The 26,340-nt window shown below is 35.7% G+C and overlaps 1 protein-coding gene across 1 annotated transcript in view; it reads right to left on the reverse strand.

Moving 5' to 3' along the window:
- The window catches only part of NEK10 (NIMA related kinase 10), an 81,557-nt gene that overhangs the window by 18,641 nt on the left and 36,576 nt on the right, over positions 1 to 26,340 (reverse strand). The window contains 6 exon segments of the mRNA XM_077175367.1: positions 3,788 to 3,868; positions 3,929 to 4,122; positions 6,396 to 6,402; positions 14,362 to 14,575; positions 17,444 to 17,514; positions 17,924 to 18,053. Coding sequence (XP_077031482.1) covers positions 3,788 to 3,868; positions 3,929 to 4,122; positions 6,396 to 6,402; positions 14,362 to 14,575; positions 17,444 to 17,514; positions 17,924 to 18,053 — 697 coding nt within the window.

Genomic DNA, 26,340 nt, shown 5'->3' on the forward strand with positions numbered 1-26,340 from the left:
AATCTAAATCTTAGACAAATAATGAAAAACAAGCCTACAAAACACTAAGGTCTCCCAAGTTCTTCACAGACACCCATTGCTCAAATGATAGATTTCTTGGTGCAATAATAATTTTCAAGAAAATCCCTAAACTTTATCCTCACAAACCAGAAAACCATATATAGCAGATGTCAGACAATCTTATTCCAAAACTTACTATCTAGTCATCTTATTTAAAGAAGAAATGTCTTGTCAAGTCACCAAATCCATTAAATACAACTGGTCTGAATTTAAAAAAAAAAAGGCTCATCTTTGTGAGCACAGAATTTTTAAGATATAAGGTAACTGCCTGCAATGTAGCCCAAATCACAGGCTCCAGAAAACAAATTATATTAGTGAATGGGGATTTCTCTCATAATGTGTTTGTTGTTATCCTCAAAAGTAGTTAAATTTGGAGTGATGACCTAAACTCATGACCTAAGTGATGAGCCAAATCACTTGCTACATAAAACACACAGAGTTCCTATTTGAGAGTATCCTAGTTCTAGAAATCCTCAATTATTCAACTGGATACTGGATACAATACTCGAGTCCTGTCAATGTGTAAACCAGTTGCATTTCTCAAAGAAGGATATAGGAGACCCTTTTAGAGTTACATCACTAGAATATTGTTCAGGTAGATCTGTGATATCTTCATTACATGGTAACTTTTAATCCTATTACAGGAAAGGAATCCTGAATATCAGTGTCTTTGCTTATTGGTCACAAGATATAAAAGTGCAGGGATTCCTCCAAATAGTGGAAGCATAAATGAAATTATGAGGTAAGAGAAAAACTTTTAAACAAGATACAGCTGTACAACAGGACTGTGTTTTGAGACTTCCTAATCTCTTGAAAAGGCTGAGCAATTCTGAAAAGAATCTATTGCATGCTGCCTCTATATTGTGAGGAAGGTTAGGAGTACATAAAGCCTTAGACCAGGGTTTTCTAATAGCAGGTTTTACACAGAATTGTTGTTTAATGTATATAGGACAATGTCCTGGTTGTGATGAAAATGAACACAATTAAGAGAAACAAAAAATATTGTCCAAAAGAGCATTCCCAGACAAAAAGTAAATTTTTCAACTCTCACCCAACTGACACGCTGGCTCTACTGGACTACTATGCATTAATACATATCACATATTTTCCTGCTATTTGGTTTTACCAACAGAAGCAAAGGTATGTTTACACTGTAAACCAAATGCAAAAAAACGTTTAATATGACTAAGCTAAGGTAAAGTTGGGAACCTTGTAATTTTCAACTAAGAAAGAAAGTGCAACTAATAAACTGTTACCATCCCATCATTCTTCACAGCTTTTTGACTCAGTATGTCCCTATCCTCTGTCAATCTTCATAATTTGAAATTATAATTACTTCAGGAAAAGAAAAATGCATCTGTCACTGCTGCCTCTATGCTTCTGAAATGTGCAGAATCTTGTTCCTGTAGGATTAATCATTTCAAGTACCAGGAGCAACTATTCCAGAATCTACACACCCTGCACTTGGCAATCTTGTTAAAGGAGCTGGTCTTGTAGAAATACATTGTCTATACATTCTGTACTAAGAAGAATAATTCTTTTTTTAAAGCATAATTGAAAAACACTGAGTATGCAAAGTCATTAAAAATATTATGACAATATGGGACTATAAAAAAGCTTCCCCCTATTACTGACAAATCCATACCAGTGTCTGTGCTACTGAACAGCTCAGCATATCACACCTTTTTGCAAAATACCACCCTAGTTTCAAATTAGAATGATCACGTTTTCTCTGAGAATGATGTGATGACAGCACAATTAGACAAATCCTTTCACGATCCTCATCAATATACCTGAAATTAAAACTCTCATCTTCATTTTAGAAATTTCCAATTTAGCTAGATCAAAGTTGGCCACATTTTCCCCTGTAATGCTGACATGCTTGACATACCATGGCTGATAATTCAAACTCTGTTACCCACTTACTATTAATGAATGGAACATTTCTCAAGCAATACCCAATTATCCTGAATTTATATATTTTTTTAAGTTATCTTTTCTTTACCCCTGAAAAGGAGAGACATTTTCCAGCATTAATTACAACTGATCTATAACACTGACTTCAACATGAAGTAGAAACTACAGCTGATCTAAGAATGTAAGACTGCCGTTATTTTCCTGAAAAAGCAATCCTGAAGCATCTATATAATAATTAGACTCTATGCCAGGAGAAAAATGGATGACTTCTAGAAATGCTGATTAAAGCTACTGGGACTGATAAGAACTGTGGGGATCTTTCCACTTAAAATATTTAATTAAAACTATGGCAATATGGCATGGAACATTCAAATATTAGGAAAAGCTGTATTTTGTTAAAGTCAAAATCTTAACAAAGAAAAATTACAAGGAAATCATTACCACTAATGCTTTGGGTGTGGTGAGTTACAAACTACAGAAAGGCTTCAAATTTCTGTGCACAGTGCTGAACTAGCCCACAAAGAATTACATTCCTGTGAGATACACAATGTGTTATTCTTCAGTATGAACACAGAACAGAACTTTGTCCCTGGAAGCTGCTTTTTCTCAAGGGCTTCATTTTATGCAGCCCCTTCCCACAGTTATTCACAGCTTCCCTCTATCCTGCAACCTTCTCCCGTTACTCCCTTAGCACAAGAATGGGGCCACAAAAAAAGTGTTCTCTAAAATTATTATTTTTAAAGAAAATTTTGACAATAATCTCAGGGCTGGCTAGCCACAGGTCCTCCAGCTTTCAGAATGGCAGGCTATCCAGTTACAATTAGCAAATCATTTTAATGGATTTTAAGTAGAATTACCACATCATTATTTGCCCTGCACTAATGGCTTCTGTAAAAAGAGCTCATCCGAGCTCTTCAGTATCTGGGCCAAAATACGAAATAAAATCCAGCTACCAAATAGGATTACAAGCAAATAATGTTATTCTAGGTTTTTTGAAGCCTGGGACATTTGCAGCAATAATATTTTCTAATCTTCAGACAACTACATTCCCTTCACCTTTTAAAAGTACATCTAAATCATCCCCATATTTTATTAATGGAAACCTTAAATTTTGCTTAACTCTAACACCCACCTCTTTTTTCTCTGGTATAAAATGCCCTTTCATTTCACTAATCAGAATCCCACTGCATTTAATAGGTAGGTCATGGTAGCTCACGATCTAGCAAGTAAACTCATAGTGGTTAGTGCTAGTATATTTCGAGTTGATTTTTTTTTTTAATTTTCAAATTGGAAATATAATCCCAAAAAACTGTTACTGCACACAACACAGCTGGTGTTTTCCAATTTGATTACCATAAATAACTATAAGCAGAATTAATGCTGTGTTTTGCCACATAATTCTGTCCTAATTAAATCTGCACATTCCTTCAGTTCCATTCAGTCGATTCTTCCAGACAGCTAAAGCTTGCCTCTTTCAACTTTCTTCTTCACACTCTTCCATCTGTTTCATATCAATATTAGTCATCTTATGTTTAAATTAAAAACCACCTTCCTTCTCAAGAAGCTCAATAATATTCCAGTTTTTATAGTTGCTACTGCAAAATATGGGGACAAGCTACACAAAGTCCTGGTGGTACCAAATGTATGAAACTGGACATGGCTGTCACAGAGGCACAGTGATTTTCTTCACTTAGGTAACAACAGATTGTGAACTTGTGACAAATCATGAAATAGCCTCATATATTGGACTAAACAACTGCTTCACTGTTAGAAAGTTTTGTACATTTCATTCTTGAAGAATCTTACCAACAGCAGACTCTTCCAAATTACTTGAACTGGAGCTGCTTGAATTGTCCACTATGTCTATCTCATTGTCATTCAGAGAAAATACCTGCACATACAAATGAAAACAAAGAGATTTTTAACCCACCTCTGACCAGCATGATAGCACCTGATGCTTCTTTTGCTGACATCTACCTTTCTCCATAGTCCAGTCATCCTCTACCAGGACTGCTTCATATGTTCTTTCCTCATCTTTTCCATGTGCAGACTGACAACTGTCAACTGGAAGGTCAGTATTTTTTGAAAATTCACTTTTGCAACTGGCTGCTCCACTGCTGCTATGACGTAGACTCAACTTCTCATCTTTTTTTCTGACAAGAAAGAACAAAAAGGCAATGTTAGATATTGTCCTTTTTCAACACTTACTAGAAAAACCAAAAATTGAAGTGTCACTTGTACATGCACAAACAGAACTAGACTTAGCTGTTAGTCCAGGACTGCACAGTATCTGGTTCAGTTACTGATTCTAAATTTAGAGCAAGACTTTCAAACTCTTAAACTAAACAATTTATTTCTTCTTGGTGACAGTCTTTTCACAACAACCACTGAAAGTGAGAAAAATGAAACAAATGCCAGAGCAGAAGCAAATACTGACCAAAGGAAAAAGAACAGACTGGACAAAGGTAGTAGGTTCCCAAGGACAAGCACTGGGAGATTTGGTCTCTTCCATCTTAGATAACGAAGAGCAGTCCAGTTCTGGATAATGCAAAACCTGCATAACAGTCAAGAGAGTAGTAAAATATGAAGTGAACTTGAAATTATGTTGTGAGTGAAATAAGGACCAGGAGAAATATTTCAAGGGCAAATCAGGCCCAACTTCAGTAGCAAAATGAAGTTTATTACTAACAGGATCAGAGGAGGATAATGAGAGGTAAAATAAGCCTTTAAAACACTGTTCCCCCCCCAGCCCCTCCCTCCTTCCCACCAACAGTGCAGGGAGACAGGGCATGGGGGTTTTGGTCAGTTAATCACTGGGATTTTCTTCTGCTGCTCTGTGAGAGGAGTCCTTCCCCTGTGAGGTCATGGGGTCCCTCCCACTGGAGACAGCTCTCCATGAACTTCTCCATCGTGGGGCCACTCTCATGAGCAGCAGCCTTCTGCACCTGCTGCAAACATGAGTCCTTCCCACGGGCACACAGTCCTCCCAAAACTGCTGCAGTGTGAGTCTCTCTTCACGGGGTGCAGTTCTCCAAGGACAGGCTGCTCCAGCCTGGAAGCCAGGGCCCTCCCTCTCCACCAGGTCTTCACTAGATCACAGCCTCCTCCAGGCATCCACCCACTCCCCCATGGGCTGCAGGTGAATCTCTGCATCCCCTCTGGATCCCCATGGGCTGCAGAGGCACAGCTGCTTCACCATGGTCATCACCAGGGCCTGCAGAGGAATCGCAGCTCTGGCACCTGGAGCACCTCCTGCCCTCCCCTCCTTCTCCACTGACTTTGGTGTCTCTATGTTGTTTCCCTCACGTATTCTCACCTCCTCCTCTTCTCTGACTAGAAACAAAACCTGTAACTTTATTTTGATTTTCTTTTTAAAAATGTCATCACAGAGGAGTTACCAGCCTCTCTCATTGGCTCAGCTTTTGCCAGCATCATGTCCATTTTCACAGCCATCAGCCATTGGCTCTGCTGGACATGCTGGAAGCTTCCAGCAGCTTCCCACAGGATCCATCTTTGTGACTCCCTGCTACCTAAAGCCAGGCTGTGCCAAACCAATACAGATGTGATGCCAGAGAGACACAAAGGCTGAAATGACCAAACGCTGCTGGCATTATCAAGCAGAGCTACAAAAATCAAAACACTGAATACAAATTATTTCCTTGTAACATTTAAGTGCCGCATCTTGTTTGTTATTTGATGTATATAAAATTCTGCTCCTGCAGCTGTCGATTTGTCGATGTAAAAGTTTATCACTTTTACAGAATGAATAGAATTCTCCAGTCCCTGCTATTGCTTCTATTTTAATGCAACATATTTTGAAGGAAGACTTTTTATGATCTCCTATTTTTCCAAATCTTCGCATATTATTTCTGTTATTTCTCTTGTGTGTAAAAAAATTCATATTTCTTTTTACTCCATCCTGTCAAAGTAAAGCATGATAAAGGTGGACAGAAGATAAATTATATATTTATAGCAGATTAAAGAAATTAGTTTATTTAATATTAAAGTCATTTCAGAAGATAATACATTCCTAAATACCTATATTCTTACCGACTTTGCATAAGGCAATTTGTCTTGTATCTAAGACAACTGTCATTCAAAGGTTTTCCCATTAAGTATTTTGACTTTATTAGGACACAGCAGAGTGAATGCACTAGAAACTTTCTCCTCAGAAACTTCACTGTATCTCGGAGCATTCACTATACATACCACTGTCTACATAATGATCTGCTTCAACTACCTTCCCATCCTTTGTTCTAGTCCCATATCTATAACAAGCCAAGAGATGGCTTGTTAAGGTTTTCTCTTTAAATTCAGGTGGAAAAAGGTAATTTTATACTTCAGTACTGGGCTGCAGTTATGTCCAAGATGCCACAATAGCAGTGACTGCAGTGTAGCACGGCATGAAAACCACTAACGATGACTCTCAAGCTGACTTTAAGAGAGGACTCCAGTCCTGGCACACATGAACACACTTCTTGTGCCCTGAACAGCCAGTGCATAGTTACTGAAGAGAAACAGTTCACCTGCTCCACATCAAAGGAATCAAAGCAAAGACAGAGAAGGGTCAAACTGCATGGACATTTCAAACTCAAATCTCCTTTCAACATTTTCAGTATTGAACCTCATACTCAAAAGACTAATTGTTAACAATAACTTGTAAATCAGGTGGAACTGAGGGGGGGAAAAAGATCAAAAAGACATCTGATATCAACTGGTGCCAGATCTCACTGTCCCTTAAGAAAGGAAACCTGTTCAAAATGTCTGAATGGAATTCCATAGACCTCAACCTGAAAATAATGGACAAACCTACTATAGAAACTCTTAAAATATCAGTGGAACATATCCTACAGTGTTAAAGCAGTTATACAAACTGTAAAGCTATAACCTGTCTAGAAAAAAAATCTGGTCCATTTACATAGCACTTGAATATAGAAAACCATAGTATTTAATTACTAATCTGAGAATAATAAATAAATTTGCTGTGATATATTTTGCTCCACTTAGAAAATTGGTAATAAATTTAAAAGTGATATTATGTACTGCTTTTTCTCTTTTTAGTAAGACACTAGCTGATTTAGAAGAACAAAAGTACCCTGACTAGAAGAGGATGGAAGGCAAGTTCAGTGTCACTTTTGCTCACCATAGCAGAGGGACCAAAATGACCTACATAAGGATATAAGGTTATAAATAACAATTTTTTTGTAAGTTCATGGAGAAAAGTGTATGCCAACACATTGAAACAATCATTTTCATATGCCGTGAAGTCTCAGAGAAGCTTCTTTCAGATAAGGAGAAAGACAGATGCTTATCTGTCTATGAAACTGGAATATTCAAAATATCCCAAACATTGAAAAAGGAATTAAGTTGATATTTATTCATTTGAACTGTGCTCATACCTACACTTGATTCTAGAGTCCAGTATTTTACAACTCTCTCTGGAGGCTCCATCAGCTGATACAGTGTATTTTCACATTTTCCTTATAAACTAGTGCCTCAGTTTCCCCATTCATCAGATTATTGTTGAAACCAATTCTGCCTTCTTGTATAAAGAACACAGCTGAAAAGGAAAGCTAGGAAGAAAGTCTCCCACAAAAAAAGTGTTCAAATTATGAACCAACTAATATTTTTTTCCAGCATTCATCTACTATTATTACTGAGCAAAATCATCTCTGGAAATTTGTGTCCCAGCTGTGAAGAAAACTTATGTATTCATTCAGATCCTGTATACTTGCCCTATCTCTTCATTGGTAACTATCAATACTAAAATTGAGATATACTTTGTTTTTGGAAAAGTGAAACCTGAATTGCTGCTTTTGACTTCCAACAGGAATCTAAAAGCTATTAGGGGAAAAAAAAGTAGGTTGAAATAAAATAAAGATACTGATCTTTTATTTAGCTCTGTTTTGTTATACTGCTGTGCAGAATAATTAACTTTTCTGTCTTCATGAAATATAGAGCTCTCTAGTGGCATTTGCAAACAACATTTAATTAATCTTCTTTATTAGAGACATTTACAATTACAGCATTATGCTAGTCAATTGAATTTCTATTTAAAAAAAATAAAAACAAAACCAAGAACAAACTACAACCTATTTCCACTGGCAAACTACCAATAAAAAAGTAATATATAACATGAAATTGGCAGGGGAAAAACCAGGCTAAACTAATATATCTTTTTCAGTAAGACAGTAACAGCTCCTGTGCATTAGGAATAAGAAGTAGATGTTACATATGTGGGTTTTAGCAAGGTTTTTGACAATGTTTTTCATAAGGTCCTAGAAGAAAGCTAGGAAGTGTGAGCTAGACAAAATCATGACCAGTTGGCTGAATAATTGACCATAAAAACTGTACTCAACCTGGTAACTACTTTGAGTGTTTGCTAAACTGAAAATGGGTAGTGAGCACAATTTATCAGGCTCCTTTTTGACCTTGTTCCAAAAGCAGTGAATGTTGTCACTGAATTACAGTGACAATCTGCATAATGGATAGACAGAGTGCCTATTAGCAGTGCCGGACTGTGATCCATTCACATCGTATATCACACTGCAGCACATACATCATACACAGAGCTGCGCCACTCAAAGTGACAGTGGGTGTCAAAGGAAGTTTGAGAAACTGGACAAACTAAAAGAACTGATGAAGTTTAAGTAGGGAAAATGCAAAGTTCTGTGAGCAAGAAGACATACAACTGCACAGACTAGAGAAGGACTGGTGACAGAAGCTCTGCAGTAAAAGACATCGGGAGTTCACTGGATCAGAAACTGATTATACTACAATACCACGCTGTTCTGGAAAGGTAGACATCATACTGGGATATATAAAAAGAGTTTGATTCTGAAAATTTTGTATTCTTTCTACTTTGTATCAAGAAGATTCTCAGTTGGAGTAATTAGGTCCAATTTTGATCACTATACTTAAAATCATGTCAATCTTACTTCTTAAGTCATGTTCTGTAGACTTCTGATTATTCTCATTTCTTTCCTTCTCTGTCTCCACTTTTTTTATTATTCAGCTCAAATAAAATTAAAAAAAAAAAAGAAAAAAAAACCTGGGGGATACAACATAAGAGAAAAACCATATATAACTTTTACATATTTCCACTGTGGGGAGGAAATTTTCAGTAATTAAGTGTTTAACTATTGCATCTATCTGGGATCCTGTAGAGAGAAATATGTGTTCATATTTCACTGTGTAACAGGTTTGAATGCACACAGCAAACAGCTTTTGGGGATATTCTGGACTCAGTGCTATCAGAGCCCTTATATGACACTTCAGATTGGGTCTGAAAATTCCAAGTGCCATATACATCCCATAGGTGCACAGGCATAGGTCAATCTAATGTCTCCTGGAAACCAGACATACATGAAGTATAAACCCTTTCAAGCAAAGACCAAGATTTTCTGCAAGCATCAGACTAAATGCAGATGTTATCTTCATATGAAAAAAAAAATACTTAATCACACATATGACTGTTTACTGTAAAGACAGTATTTGCATCTCTGCTGTTTCCAAACTGTTTCTATAACATGACATTTTTAAGACTGACTGGTCAAAGACCTGTCAGGAGTGAATTCTAAGGCTTGGAAGTGGACAAGATAATCTTTGACAACTCTTCCTCCCTTACATTCTGCAATTCTATTAAAAAGCTTTGATGCACTAACAAACATTCAGCAACTCTTAAAAAATTATACATTCAAAACAGTTCTTGTACTGTCACTTTATTCTCCAAAGTTAAATAGTATAAATTTTAACAGGTTCCTTTCTTTTAATCACACCAACATTTTTAAAATTTAGGCATAAGTTCTAGTACCTGCTACTTAATTAGCAGAACAGAATGGTGTTACAATGGATTGAAAGGTGGAAGAATTAGAAAACAATTTGTGGAAGTCTTCATGACATTCCTGAGTCCTCGCTCATTTCCAAAGGATATGTATGCAGCAGTGCATGGTCATGATCATCCACATTTTTATTTTATAAAAATTTAACAAGTTTTAGTGATAATTTTAACAAAAATATTTTAATGTTCTATATTGACTCTATTTCTGAAATATTAATAACCTGTTGCATGCCAAGTGTTTTAAACCCAAGCATACTCATTGCTTTAACCAACACCAAAACAACTGCTGCACACAGACACAGTTTTAAGAAAGAAAATCTTTTATGCACTGAATGGCACAAAATCTATTTCTAAACACAAAGGAAATTAAAATGAACATTAATCCAATCTTTATGTCTTTTTCTGAGTTAACAAAAAAACTTGATTAATTCAAATCGAATTGCTAATTAAGTACTACTTTGCAATGCATGTGGTGATGCTTAGAAACTGACACGATTATTAGCACAACAATTGCCAGCAGAGCAGAACTGAATTTGGACATGGAGAAAAATGACTGGGTGAAAAACCAGTTAAATTATGTTGTGTTTCTTGGTCCTTCATATAGCTATGATCCTCAAAAATACAAAATACAATCAACTCATACTCATCTCGATGTGGAGTATGAAGGTTTATGTCAGAGATAAAGGTCAGGAAACTGCATCAGCTATTTCAGGTTTGGTCAGGTTCTTTAGTTTAAATTTAGTCATTTACATATAGTTTGAAAACAGCTACACTGCTTCATTTACTATTTTCAGCCAACAAATAGTTGAAGAGCCTCTGCAGGAGAGATAGGCAGACTGCCTAGCATGGGCTGTAGCCAAGCTGCCTGCAAGAGGAATAATCAGAGTATGTTTTCTGTCTGCACCAACCTAGTCCAGTAGCACAGCACCTCGATACCTACAGACCTAGCCTGGGAGGGCAGTGCTGACCTGCAGCTAAAAATCCTGTCTAGATAGAAGATGCGTCACTGTGGTCTATATGCCACAATGCTGGGTTAGGCAAAGACCAGTCCAAGTGTGAAAACAGGAAAATGCAGAGAGCAGCCTTGCTAATGGGCATTCTCAAGATTTGAACACTAGGACAAAGCACTCAGCTAAGGGCAACCTAAATGAACCTGCTCAAACCAAGCACAGTTAATGAATTCTGACTCCCTATTAGCCCCAACTAACATGGAATGGGGAGACACTCCATAGATCAGAAAAAAATGCTGAACCTACTTTTCCCACTATCTAAGCATCATCCCCATTACTCTGAGTAATTGGGAACTCGATCTGAATACACAGATTTGCATATGTGAATTTTAAAATGAAATGTGTATTCTAGTGACATCATTGATACAAAAATGAAAATAAGTATAAACTCCCAAAGAACACAGAGAGGCACGGAGAAAGAAAGTGACAGAATATATGTGCTTTATGCATAGATCAGAACTACAGAAACTGAGAAAAGGAAGTTGTTGTGGAATGTCTACCATATCTGCCCATTTTTAATATATTCTCAGAGCAGTAGAAGGTACAAATGGCTCATATTTTGTCATATATTTCTAGCTGATGGACTCCAATTATAAAACTTATACTTTCCTCTACCACATTCAAAAGACAGGACTGAACAGAATATTCATCATTCTATATTGTTTTAGGTATATGTATATTTTACATATTTTACATTAAAAAAATGTGGCAATGAGAGAAAAGTTGAAAACCTTTTAGGATATATACAGTAAATGAAACAATAATGGATGATGCCCATGTAATGAAACACATGTTTCCAAAGTAATAAAAGTGACTTATTTTCACTGTTTTCTAAACAGACAAAATCCATTTTTCAAACCTATATACTTCAAAAGGCAATCAAATCATTGTTTGGCTATACATTCATCTCTTCAAAGGAAAATATTAGAAAGACAATTCATTAGCTAGATCAACTACTGTTTTGAGACTTATACTTGCCTTGGAACACAGAAAATTCAAATTTGCTACTGGTCTGTTTGGACCTTATACAAACTACCTTTTTCCTTTCCACCTCTTCCTACCCAGAGCATGAAAATATAGTATTGATCACCTTGAAATGAAAGGTGCAACATGAATTATTAATGTTAATAAGAAAGAATTATTGCCATTATACTTAATTGTTTGGATCTTCTGTAGCACATGTTGTCAGCAACCTTAACCTTTCAGAACTGAACACACAAACTCTATCAAACACCTGCCACTCCTGTATCTGTTTCTGCTCTAACATAAATAGTTTCTGGGGAAAACTAGGAAATATAAGAATTTGTGTGAGGAGCTGATGACGATTCTTTTTAGTGGGATTATTTTCAAGAATGGATTTTATGGTATATTTACCACACAAGGTAACTAACTGACTGACCTGCCTTTCAGCTGCCTGTTTACCAGCTACCGAACTGTAGTTTTAAACTACTCATAAAACAAATTCCACTCTGGCTCCAAAATATCTCTGTTCTTCAGTTCCATATGCAAGGACAGAGAGTACAGTCCTAATTTCAGAAACATTCACAATGTAACACAACTGGGATGAAAAAGGAGGCCATAAGTACATTTCAGTAGAGAAAGCATATAAGCTAGCTGGCTCCAACAAAACATTGAACTACATGGCAGAAACACCAAATTCTCTGACACCATGGAAAAATGACAAATTACTTGGGTGTGGACTTGCTGGGGACTTGACTAAGATAAATTAGGCCATCTACATCTCACAGAGCTTTTATTTCAGGAGCAGCTGCTTGAAATTCTTCCAAGCGCTTTTAGTCAGAACATTGCCTTTTTTTTTTCAACAGGCACACTTTTCAGGAATAATTATTCTCCTTATTAGAAACCCTTCAACTTTATAAAGTTTTCCTAAATACCAGGAAGAAAGAAACAACATGGCTCTTTCTGTCTCTAAGCCGTGTAACATGCCTCTGAAATTTGAAAGATCCTAGCCTGATTTATTCTTATTTACAACAATTTGCAACATTAGGACTCATTACTAAGCCATATTCCCCTCCATTTCTTCAGTGTTCTGGATCTTTGTCAGAATCTCTTGTTCTTTTAATATGCATAAAAAAATATCAATTGGAACTAGAACTTCAGTGTTTCCTCCTTGAGAAAACTAGCCATTATTGCCTAAAATACACAGGCAGTTTTGTAGATAGGTGTATTTTCCAAGTATTGATACAAAACAAAACTATTCTAACTTCTGTGTAAAACTATCCATTCTATCATATCTCACAAATATCTGGGTAGGGCATTCTTTTCTCAAAGACACAATAACGGCATCAAAATCCTAAATCTAGCATCTTTACATCTGTAGCACATTTTTTTGCAAATTTCATCGCAGTTATGCAAGAGAATGACTATATCAAGATACAAAAGATACTGGCATACAACAAGCTTCCAAATCTGTAGGTTAAGAAAATTTAAATGAAAAACACATGGGAAAAGTTGCTTATAGTATTTTAAGTTACAAATCCCACTCTGTATCTTTCTTTCAAACCAATACTTCTTACATTTAAAAGGCAATACTTCTTACATTTAAACTGGTTTGTTACAGTTTGCTGGCAGGTTTTGGCATTCTTTTTTATTGAAAAAAATGGTGCAATATAAATAATTATCTTAGACTGATAGGTAAAAAAACTCCTGAAAAAATATTAACTATTGATACAAGTTACTTATTTTTGGAAGGTGAAGACTAGAGTGTTTGGTACCAAGTGTTCTAAAAAACCATTTTCCTACACAGAGGTTCTTTATATAAGCTACTGAGCCCTGACAAAAGGAATCTGAGAGATGCAATATCTGAACAGACAAGAGTGTCTGTGTAAACTATAACTTTATACTGGAATTATTATAACAATTTTCAAAGGGCAATTTTGCTACACAAAAGCATTGTCCTTGTATTTTTTAAATGAATTCTCTGAGATTATATATGGTAGATAAACTACCAATGTTTTTCATGAAGGATGCTTAAAACACAGCCTGAAGCAAATGGAAGAACTGTAAGTATTTCTGCAGAACTGTATCAGAGAGTTAGAAAACATGAACAAGTACCTTATCAGCACCACTGGTCTGTATTTTGCCATCTGTAATTAAAAATTTTATTCTTGTAGGTTCCATTTTCTAGGTGTCATTGTTTATGAATCATACACAAGATTATCAACTTGTTCCACCGTAATCAAGTGTATATTCTCCTAGTCACAAACCACTCACATAATAATTAAATGTTATCAGGTATTATCAAAAACTTGGAGGTAAGAACCTCCATAACAAGGACATTTTCCAACACAGAATGACATTGGGTTTTAAGATACTGTCATTTTTCCTGCATAAGAATGTCCAAAAAAAAATTAATGAATACCTTGTTAAAAATAAATTAAAGAGCCTGCATGGAAAAAATGTTACAGAAGGATGTGTCTTTTAATTTTGATTCATTTTCTGCTTTGCTGCACCTTATTTTCTCAGATATGGCAAATAACAATAACAAAAAGTAAAGCTAATACATGTACTTACTTGTGATAAAATGGGAAGTTGATGGTGATAAGTTACTGCATTTCAATTAGCCTCCATGAAGTACCACTGGGTTTGTCTCCTCTCCCAATCCAGTTTCTTTTCCAGCATGAGATGAGAGGTGGATAAAAACTCCAGATATTTCATCATCACATGAGGCAGAAGTGAGCTGACTTCTACCATGTCTGGACGTGCCTCTCCATCAGGAGTCAAGCAGCTACAGGAAAAACATTCTCTATTTACTTGTTTCTTTTCCACCACTGAATTTCTGCCCTGGCATTTATGGAGTTATGCCAGCCAGCACTGCTCCCTCATCCTGCCTGGGACAGTTTGATGCTGGGCAGCTTTGGTGCTGCCACACCACAGCACAGCCTCCAGCATCAGCTGGAACAATTATCCTTAACACTGACCCAAACTGAACTGCTACTGGGAACTGTGGCTGTGCACTCCCAGACACACTCAGGAGTGCCTGGGGCCTTCTCCTGGGATGGGAGAGATGGAGTCAGCCTTGGGGGATTGGGTTGGCACTATTTAATGTCTTTATTAATGACCTAGATCATGGGAGAGAGTGCATTTTCCAAAGGTTTGTGAACAATGAATTAATTGCAGGGATACATGGGCAGGGCAGTTGTCAGAGGGACCTGGATCACCTATTCTCAGATCTGATTGCTACCTGCATAATGGGAAGGCATGGCCAGATCCTTCTCAGGGGTGCACCGTGTTAGAGCAAGAGCCAAGAGACATAAGTTAAACCACAGGGAAGTCTGGATAGATGCAAAATTTATTATTATTATTACTATTACTTTTAATCACAAAGGCAGACAAACACTACAGAGGGCCCAGAGAAGTTGTGGAATCTCCATCCTTCAATACAAAACTGACACAGACAAAACCCTGAGCAGTGAGCAACCAGATCTAATTGTATCTGCATTGAGCAGGATGGACTGGACTCTTCCAGGGGTCCCTTCCAACCTAAAATACTTTAACAGGCCTATGTTAAAGGCACCCTAGGTAGCTGTTTAGTAATGGTAATAATGTATTATTAGGTCTATTTTTAAATCCCCAAAATATTTTCTGCAGTGTATGCAATGTAGGACAGGAAAGCTGCTAGGGACAGTCATGCATGTACTAAAAAGTGTCTTAAATCTGTTAACTCCAATGAATCTTGTAATTTACTACGATTTACTTGCACAGCACCATTGACCTGCTAACACAAACATATAACCCAATACTCTTCTTCAAAGAAAATGTCATACAACTTTTGATTTGTACAGCAGTTCTTTCTAAGTAAAACACAACTGACACGCATAGTAGCACTTTTGAAAATGCTTTACAATGCTTGAACTTCTTGATTTTAATATTTTTGTTTGAATTTGCTTAAATGTGTTGATTAATTTCACTAATTTTCATAACTTTAAAAATATTTTTTACTTTAAATTTTGTATTTATTTTAAAGAGGTGCAAGTTTTCACCCTTAAAAAATACTTTGGCTTAGGGTTTTCTTTTGATTTTTTATTTTAATTCACTGAAACTGGCAAAAGTTCCAAGACCAATGGGAGCTGGAAGAGATTTTTAATAAGTCCTATATCCATTTCCCATGCATCTAAAAATTATTTATGACTAAACACCAAGTAGGTTGATGTTCAACTCTGAAGGAATTTTATGGCTATGATTCCAGAACAGAATCCATAGCCATACTTTCTTTAGAAGCTTAAAGCGATAAAACTATTTTAATTGCCTATTTTAATAACAATACTAAAGAATAGTAATGATAACACTAAATGAAAATTTAGAGCTGCAACAAGAAGCTTTCGATATTTCTTCAAATCATTATCAAGAAATTATTTTTTTACTTCCAATATTCATCTTTGAAACGTGTTCTGTTTTAGTCATTTGAAAATAACATCTTATCTGTTAATGTTTCCTCATCTATATGACTAAAATCTCATTATTACTGCTTTTCTTTAATATTCTTATTTTTTCTAAATAGCTCACAAAGCATAAGAAAAAACCTAAACATAACAAATCATTTAAGATTTAACCCATAGTAAGAGATACTATTAAAAACAATAACCCCCCAAAAATTAACCATAACAGAAAAACTTTATGCCTCACATTGTTAGTAAAATATGTAGAAAAATTCTTGCGTAATGTTAAGATTTTAATATTTTCATTAAAATTCATTTCAGAAACACTTAAGCTTAAATTTAGTTCTATTAGCTTCTGTACTCTCCATTGTTGTCCTTTATCCACAAGGTCTTTAAGTAACAGAAACCTTTCTGTACGCTAAAACATACTATAAAAACCTTAGTTTATAACCTTACATAAACCCTTTTTGTAACATACTTTTTAGAGACAGAATTTAATATCTGAATGAAAAAGTATAAGCATTTTTGTACTAAGTGTTTTGGTTTTTTTTCTAAAATGGAAAAATCAAGGGAGCTAACTAAATCTCTAATTCACTCTATACTTTGCCTTACACATTACATTATCTCCAGGAAGATATAAACATAGCTAAGAAATTTGTGATGAGCAAGTGTAGCAAGTACAGGCTCATCTTTTCCTCTATTGCTTTGTTACCTCTGCTGCTGTGCAAACAGAATTATAAGGTAATGAAAAATATATTTCTATCAGTCAAATAAACAGAAAAAACTATGAACATGATCATACAGTGATCTATAAATAACATATTCTGATGGGGTTATTTCCTTGACCACAGTCTGCATTTGAAAATTACTCAAATTATGGATTTTTATTGGGAAAAAAATGATGTGCAGGAAATTAAGTACAGCACTGATACCTTTAAATGTAAATTTCAGTACTGAATATAAAGGCTATACTGGCTAAATGAATGCCCTGATTATACTGGTATGAGTTTTCCAGTTGCATGTGTGCAGCTATATTTTACATGTTATTATTGGTGTAAGGAGATAGCTCTGTTTTTCTTTAAATCCAAAGATATTTCCTATTCAGAGACAAATATTGGCAGTTGCTTAAGTCTGCAAACTGTCACATTATCTCTGCTGGAAGCATACAAAACAAAAACATCTTTAGAGCAGGATGTTGAAATAAAATGAGTAATTACCTCTTAATGGTAAATGAGACATTTTTAGAGTACAGTCCTTCTGGCACAGGTTCATACACAGCCCCTACTATCTGCAAAATAAAAAAAAAATCTACAGTTTGTTGAAGAAAAATACTCCAGTATTTATTTCAGCATCCAGTATGGTAAGTGTTGTCCCTTGAAACTATCTGACGAGCATTACATCACCAGCTCTAACTTGCAGAACAACTTAGATGCAGACTGTCTCTTTCAGTCAGGTATCCACATCAGTGTACTTACTGTAGGTTAAAGTGCTACAATATTGAACATTTACAAGCAATTTTTGCAATTAGAATGGTAAGACAGCAATTCATGCAATGATAAACACTTGTGCTTGTTCACAAGCCACACACATTAGAGCTGAGAGCAGTTTATGTGTCAATAAACTTAAATATAAATTCTCTTGGATCATGACAACACATGCAGAAATAACTGGGAGGTTGATCTGGAAAATGTGGATACCTCAGTTGCCAAGGAGGGCATATTGGTGCTGTAAACTGGTGGGCTCAGAGTGGCCATCTGTTCAAGGATGCATCCTGCAGCCCAGACATCAGCCTTCCCTCCATACAGCTCACCCTTTACAAGTTCAGGACTAGGGAGAAAGCAATGCAAGCCACAAGTGTTTTATTAATTCCCCTAGAAGTAGGCTTATTTTCTTAAAAAAAAAACAACCAAACAAAAAACAAACAAACAAACAAAAACCCCCAACTCACCCAATATTTAGTTACTCACTACAACATGATTACACACACAATTACATTCAAAATGTTGCATATGTGTCATTCACCAGCCAAATTCTTTAAGGGGAAGTACAATTAATAGATTTTCAACTTCTGCTGCACTTTTTCTCACAAGACCAGGGGTTTACATTTTGTTCACTTCTCCTTTCCACTCATATTGTCTTTGGACTTACTGGACATGAACTACAGCATTTAGAACAAGTCTACAATGATGACATTTCAATAAAACAGACTAGAGAACAGATAATATGGCATCTCATCTCATAATTCAGATATCAGAAAGATTGACTACAACTACGCTATTTCGAATGATAATTGGTATAGTTTTGCTATTAATGTAAGTAAATGAACTTGACTCATTGTATCATTTTCATCCTCTTAAAACTACTGTAATGCATTCCTTGTGAGGATGTAACATGCACACTCAGCAGGCAGCCAAATGATAATACAATAAAACATTGTAAAGTTACTTTTAAAGAAAATGGAAGAAGGCAGTAATTTTATTTTGATGCAGTACAAAACAGAATTTATTTCCTTTGTTTAACTTCCTCAGTGCAGTGCTTCTCATGAACCTGGATGATAACAATTTACACTAATAGGTGTGTTCTGTGTTGGAGTTCAAGTCTTAGCAGTAAGTAAAGATCATATCACAGAATGTGTTTGATTCTTTTTTCATTCAGAGATATAGAAAAATACTTGACTTCTTTCATCTGTAAAATTAATTTGAAATCCAACTTGTTTACCTTTTTCCTTCAGCTTAGAATTTGGAGCCACTTTTTCTTCATAATTATAGTACTGATATCTTTGGTAAAATGCCTTATTTTGGTGCTCAGAGGTACTGTGTAAATTCAATTAATGATGCTGGAGGATATCCTGCTGTTATATACAAAATGCAGATTTTGAAAATATATGGGATGAGGTCCCTAGACAAAAGATAAGATTAATTACGTGAACTTTACCATAGAAAGTCAGAAGAGAGGTCACAGTGCAGGGAAGTGAGAGGGACTGACAGGTCACACTCTCCTGATGAAATTATCAAGCAAGATACAGATTCTTGGGTCAAATCTAATAAGCAATTTTCTTTGAATCTTGCTGCTGCTGTTACATAATTACAGAGTGGGTATTGAATGTTGTTTTAGGACATAACAGTATTTCTGTAATCACACTGTCTGGGCCACTAATTCATTAGATGTCTTTGTGAAAATTTCCTTTTTGTGTATTAAAAGTGTCTACTAGCAAACATTAATACTGCGACTTATCATAGAGATGGTGAGCTCAATAAGGCAAAGCCCCTATCTTAGTTAAGTTCTAAGCATGCTCCTAATCAGAAAAAAAATCTGAATTCAATTTTAGTCTTTGTTCTATGGATAATTTTCATCCACAGAAAGATCAACTTAAAAATGATTATTTTACATTATTAATTTAATTAAAATACCAAACTGAGATTATTCAAGCCAAATTTAAGTAACTATGGAAAAAGCTGTGTAGCAGCCACAGAAAGAATAAGCTGAATACAATTGAGAGAGAAACAGAGGCAACCATGTCCTGGCCTACAGCATCTTGATTCCTGAAGATTTTTCCAGAGAAAAATCTTGCCTGATGTCCAGAGCAAACAGCAGCCCATCAGCTGGTGACATGGAAAAATCATACTATGATTTGGAAATCATAGAAAGAATACAGTGCTGACAGGGTTATAGTTTTAGCATGGTTTCACACAAAAGCACAGTAGCTGAAAGTTAATTAAGTCATTTGTTCTGTTTATTCATGCTGAAAGATTTCTTGTTCTAAATGCTTATCTAATCCCTCTTTTTTTTTAATCAAAATGACTTGTAGCAGAATAGTGTTTGATCTTTTCTTCCAGAACAAATGTCTTAGTCAGAAATCTCAGATATTGAGAACATTAGGATGACCAACACCTTAAAAAATACTGTCTCCTGCTTAAGAAGTACTTTAAATTACTGAAGCAATGTTTATTTAATGTGTCCATGAAACTTTTACAGAAAATATAAATCCCCTACTTATATGATGCTATGCTTTTGTAGCTAATTTGTTCTGTAATTTAGATTTTTATCTAGGATTTTCAAATATTATTTATTTACTTTTCAAGGGATGTAGTAAAATCCATCACCATGTTCTACAGGCTTGCCTCACCATCTGCTAGTTAGAAATGTGGGTGGGGTACAGTAGCTGATTAGCAAAACAGTTCTGCAGTCAATTTGCACGTTTTGGATCCCCAGTGGCAGGGATGCCAAGCAGAGAAAGTACCCAGTTCTTGTTCCTGTACACTGCCACCCACCAACAGGAGCGTGGTGGGAGTACATTTGGTTTGCCTAATTCAGATGACAAATGTCTATAAACTGTCTCTGCTTGGTCAAGACCAGAAAGAATATGTGGAACCAGTCTTACTCACAAACACTGAGAATATAAGCATTAGTATGACTTTTTTATTATTATTTGTAAAGGCAGTACTCATCCTTTAACTTTTAGCTGAAGATAACTCAATTGACTGAAATCAGATAGCAGTACTAATTAAATTTTTAGCAAACAGATGTCTACATCATAAAATGCATTTAAAACAGAATACAGAAAGGGGGAGCCCCTAAGAGATTATGAAGATTTTAATTTCCATTGCTCCAAGGGCTGAGCTTACTGCCACTAAGCAGCAGTGCTGATGCTATTAGCCATAGCTACTAGAAGTGGCAGCATGTAATTCTTGCAGCTAACATATTCAAGATAATAGCTCTAAGATATTTTTCATCTAATAGCTCAAGATAATTTTCATCTAAGTTTGCAAATCACTGGTGATTTCCAACTTACATATTCAAGCTGAAAAAGCTTACTCCAGCATCATTACATTAAGTATAAGAGAGTCCTTCACTAAACAAATGTCCATAGCAAATAAAAGACTAAATTCTTTTAAATGAAAGACAGAATTATATCCACAGAATAACCATCCAAATTCTCAGCATCCTTTAACAGACAATTTTATAATTGTTTCTTAGAAAGGTCAACATACTAGCACTGCTTTTATTCTTAATAATAGAATCATCTGTGACCATGGCCTCAAAATGAGCCACTGCTTAATCCAAATAGCTGGTTTTCCTTCTGAACTCCTTTTCACAAAATTAAGCAGCTATTTTAAATACATGTTTCCCATACTACAGCACACTTATAATTAGGAGGTTTTTTTAAAAAAGAAACAATAATAACCAAATCTTGTCAGTATAGCGCTACTTGCAAAACATCAAACACATTAACACATTTAATCAAATAACATCTACGTGGCCTTGGAGATAGTTTTGCCATCAAGCTTTCATGTATAATTTTGCTTAGTGATGTTATTTTACCATTGCTTTTCTTTAAGAGCTCTTTTAACAGAGATTTAAACAGACTGTATCCCAGTCTGCTACATTTGAAAGATTACTATCTTCATTAGATTAGCTTCTGTCCACATTAGTTATTAGTGGACAGAAGTGCCAAAATTAAAAAAGAAGTCCTAAATTTGGAGAGGAAGGAAAAGAGGAGATGAGGGAATGATGTTTTCAAAACAGCATTAATTTTCTAGAACCTCTAAAGCTTCTAAAGAACATTATCAATACTTTCAGGCTGACTTTACATGGGACACTGCCAGTGAAGATTTCCCAAGCTGCACAGAACTTCAAAGAGCCACTCATGACTTATCTTGGTGCAGTGTTCACTGGTGCTTCCAACAGGTGTGGGAACACACTGGTATGTGGCATTCTGAAGTAGGAGGGGCACTTTTAAATGAGACTTGGTTTCAACTGGACAGTTAGGAATTCATGAAAACAGCAGTGATCCTTCAAGACTGACTCACAGAGAAGGTGGTGGATATAGTGAAAGGAAAACAAAGAATCATCTGCCAGTGCTGAGGATTTCAACAATGACAGTTATTGCCTTTAGTCTTTAACATAACTCCAATTCATTACTTAAACTTTGATGGAGGATTCCAGTAGTAGGTATTAGCTATACAAACACTCATGCCTAGAAACCATAACTATTTCAGGAAACAATCCAACCTGAAAATAACTGGAAAGTAGCAAAGAATCCAATATGCTTATCCCATTCTTCCTTACCTAAGAATATTGGGTTTTTTCCCACTGTTGGAGACAGGACAGTAGGAGAGACAGTAGACAAGCTTGCCATACACTGATCAATGGGGGGGTTTTGTTTCCTTTAGTCCCAAATGCTAAAAGATCTCTGCAGCTTCTATTTACTTCAGGTAAGTCGATATCCTTGTTAAAATAGCAATATAATAATACTCACTTGCAATGGATAGCCTTACTACTTGCTGGCAGGACTCACCAAAGCAAAGCAGAGAAAAGGATTTTCACAATCTTTGTACCTATGACTGCCACAATTAAAATGAATATCATAAAAATGAAACCTGCTGCTCCCTGGCCCAGATAAACAGGGATTTATCCAGTAGTGCCTTGAAAATCTTCAGAGGTAAAGACTACACAACCTCTCATTTCCATATTTGACTGTTACAAGTAAGAAAAAAAATTTGCATATATCAAGTTAGAATCTCTTTCAATTTATGTCTATTTTCTCAGAAAAGATCCAAGACCACGAATTGTGCAGTGCAACAAATGAGAAAATGCTTGTATTTGGACAGCATTTCTAGGTTTTTACTAACCCATTTTACCAAACTACTGCAGGATAATATGTGAGTATTCAGAGACCACTGCAAAAAAAACCCTACATTTACTCTAGAATCAGTTCTCTGAGTCACAGAAAGAGAGAGGAATAATGCAAGAAAAAGGAAAAAAAACAACAAAGAAACACCACCAGCACAATCCCAAAATGAAAAATAGAAAAGCAGTTGCTGCATATCACAATTTTTCTCTGGATAGTTTGCTGCAAGCTACAGATACACATTCATTACGATAGCTTCATAATTACCACTAAAACCAATGGAAGAAGAAACAGGAGCCACAAAACTGACAGTTTGAATAAAGAGGTCCTGTGAATAATGCTGAAAGCTATTTGCATTTCTCACCCACATAAAGAATTCAACACAAGCCTTTTGGGGATAGTCTGTCTATCCCTTGAGTGATGAAGCAGGAACAGGATTTTCAATCACTAGTTAAAATTTTACCTTCACAGTTTTCTATTTTGAAATGGAAAAAGTATGGTCAAGGAAGTCTATAATAATTTATTATGTTGTTGTCTAACTTGCTACCATTTTTCTCCATACAAATTATGTTAAATATTTTTTGGGAAAAAAAAATACATATAATTTCTTATTCACAAAAGACATTTTTGCAGACATCCTAAACTTCTACTGACACTTAGAGAAAAATTCATCACTTATTCATCAGTTCCACCAAGTTTTAAAATGTACAGGGGTAGGGAAGAAATTTGCTATCTTCAGATGGCAATTATACATTGTGATAAATCCTCGCGCCACCAGGTGGGGAATGTAATTTTAAAATGGGTGAAGTCAGCAAAGAGAGACCACTTTCATGTGTATAATTGCTCTCTCATCAGTGTAATCTCAACAGTTTCATTTCCTAGTCCAACCATTGCCTGCCTCTGCCCAGAAAACCCTGCTATATTCATATAATTTCTTCTATAGAGAGGCAAAAGCAATCCACAGTCAGTGACAGGCCACTAATAACTGCATAATGCCTGCCTTCTATTTTCACTAATATCTTCAAAAAAACCACCTGGTTTGATGTGGAAGGACGCTTTTCAATGCAAATAGGTGTAAATTTGTGTAGTCTGTCTCAATCTCAAATGTTAATGAACATTGAGAAATATGTAAAAACAAGATCCTAGTAATAAACCAGTGTAAATTTCAGTTACACTGCTGTCGATCAACAATTTAGAAAACTCACTAACTTACTGCTTCCTTTCAACACAATTCACTACCTCTCTGTTTGAAATAATCAAGAAGTTTCACAATTTACTTTCTTGGGTTGCTTATTCTATATTTTTGAAAATAAAGATATGGACATCCAGTTAACATTCAGCAACAGATTCATATCTTTGAATTTACAAACCTTCAAGCTTTTGTGCATGCCAACTTTTTACAACATTGTTTAGCAATGCCAAACATACTAAATTTGAAAAATAACTTATGGTCCCTAGCACTGTAATAAGACATTGTTCCAGAATACATGAAAAACTGCCACCAACTCACTTCTAATTCACCCTTGCCACATATGAATATAAATCAAATGACATTTTTAAAGGTTTATTCTATTGTTGTTTAATCATATTGCATCGTTAAACAAAACCAAACAAACAAACACCTTCTTCATACCTAAATCATGAAATACCCAAGGCAAAAGCATGTTCAGAGCACAAGGCCCTCTTCCCAATTCCTAAGTGCAAAGAGGCACTTGTAACTACTTTTTTCCTCCATCAAAAATTTATACCACATATGAAACTGTGAAGATCACAACAGCCTCATGTGGGGTAAGTTGTTTAGGCTGTATATTCAAAAGATACTGAAAGCCAAGATGGTGTTTTGCTTCTGCTGTTTCCAGTTACTCTCTTCCACCAGGGTCTGCTCTCCTGTGCCAGCACAAGTACTTCTACAGCTGCTTTACACATCAAAGACCTAAAATATTTTTAAGCCAGCTCAGTTCTCTAATCTAGTTGAACATTATATGTTTACCTAAATGCTTGTGTTTGCCCTGGAGTATGGCTGGTTTAGGTTGGGTGGTTGTTGTCACAATTGGATTTTTTTTGCCTTGAATCGTTTCATTGACACCGTTTATATCACAGCCTCAGAAACAACTGGTACTGGCAGAAGTTTGGGAGGTTTTTTCCTGCAGAAGAGAGATACTAAGTAGAACTGCCAAAGAGTCAGCTTTAGAAATATAAAATCAGCTTTCACTGAAACACAGCTTTCAGTTTTACCCTTAGCTCATAATGCTGAACTGAAACTCTCTTTTACCTTTACTAAGAAAAATTAAGTCAATCAAAATATAAACGTACAAGAAAATGGATAAAAAACTTCAGCATATCTATTACCAGTTCCTCTTTCTGGGCATAAAGCCTAGATAAAAAGCTGGTGAAAGGAACAGAAGAATATTATTGTCAGGACTTGTTTTCATACTCAGAAGACTAGCAAGTTATATTCAACTACTACACATTCTCCCATCTTTGAACTCTGTACCTTTTCTGCAAGAGTGTACATCTCTGGCAGACAGACCTGGTTTTTTGTGGCAACTTTACACTTTCACTGTTTTTACACATCTGAACTTCTAGTGCTAGAGAAAACAAATGCTAAATATCAGACCTTTCTGAATTTCATAGAGCAATGCAGCTCATTACACAAGTGTCTTCTTAAAACTATCTTTAAAACCAAAGGATATATTTCACATATATTTCCTGATTATGTTTCCAAGGGACATCCATTTCTAAATGTTCCCATGTCTGAATACACAGAAAACAACACCCTCCAACAACTCCCAGGTATGGCAATTGCTTACTTGCTAGGACACCACTTGCTAGGACACATTGGCTTAAGTATCAATAGCAGGTAGAACAAGAAAAGAATTCTCATTATGTAAAATGTCATAGGTTGAAAGCATGAGAGACATCAATATGGCAACTTTCTGAATATGTGGCTATGCCAGAAACAGTGTTGCTAATCCAATCTATGTTTAATTTGGCATTGTGGAACAACAAATTCAACAAAAAACCCACAAAGACAAAACAAAGAAAATAAAACACAACCCTCCCCCCCCCGCCAAAAAAAAAAACAAACACAAAACCAAACATGATAGAATCTGCTTTACACTCTGTAAACTAAAGTCTCTACAACTGTGAACATTCTCACTGATTTTTACATATATGTGTATGTGCATGTCCTTGTGTGTCTCAGTATATATATGCATATATATGTACATGCACATATGTGTGTATGCATATATACACAGTACTACTGCTCAAAGATGTATTTTGGATCTCTACAATTTTCCAGACAGAATGTTTCATTTCAGAAACGAAGAGGCTTGGGAGCACTTAAAGAGTACAGTACTATTGAGCTAAATTGGCTATAAAAATTGGGAGAACTCTTAACATAATCCAAAGGCCCATGTCTCAACATTTAGGTATCTATTACAAGTAGATCACAAATATCAGAGTTTCATGGGCTGTGAT

Source organism: Agelaius phoeniceus, chromosome 1, assembly GCF_051311805.1.
Source record: "Agelaius phoeniceus isolate bAgePho1 chromosome 1, bAgePho1.hap1, whole genome shotgun sequence".
Taxonomy (NCBI): Eukaryota; Metazoa; Chordata; class Aves; order Passeriformes; family Icteridae; genus Agelaius; species Agelaius phoeniceus.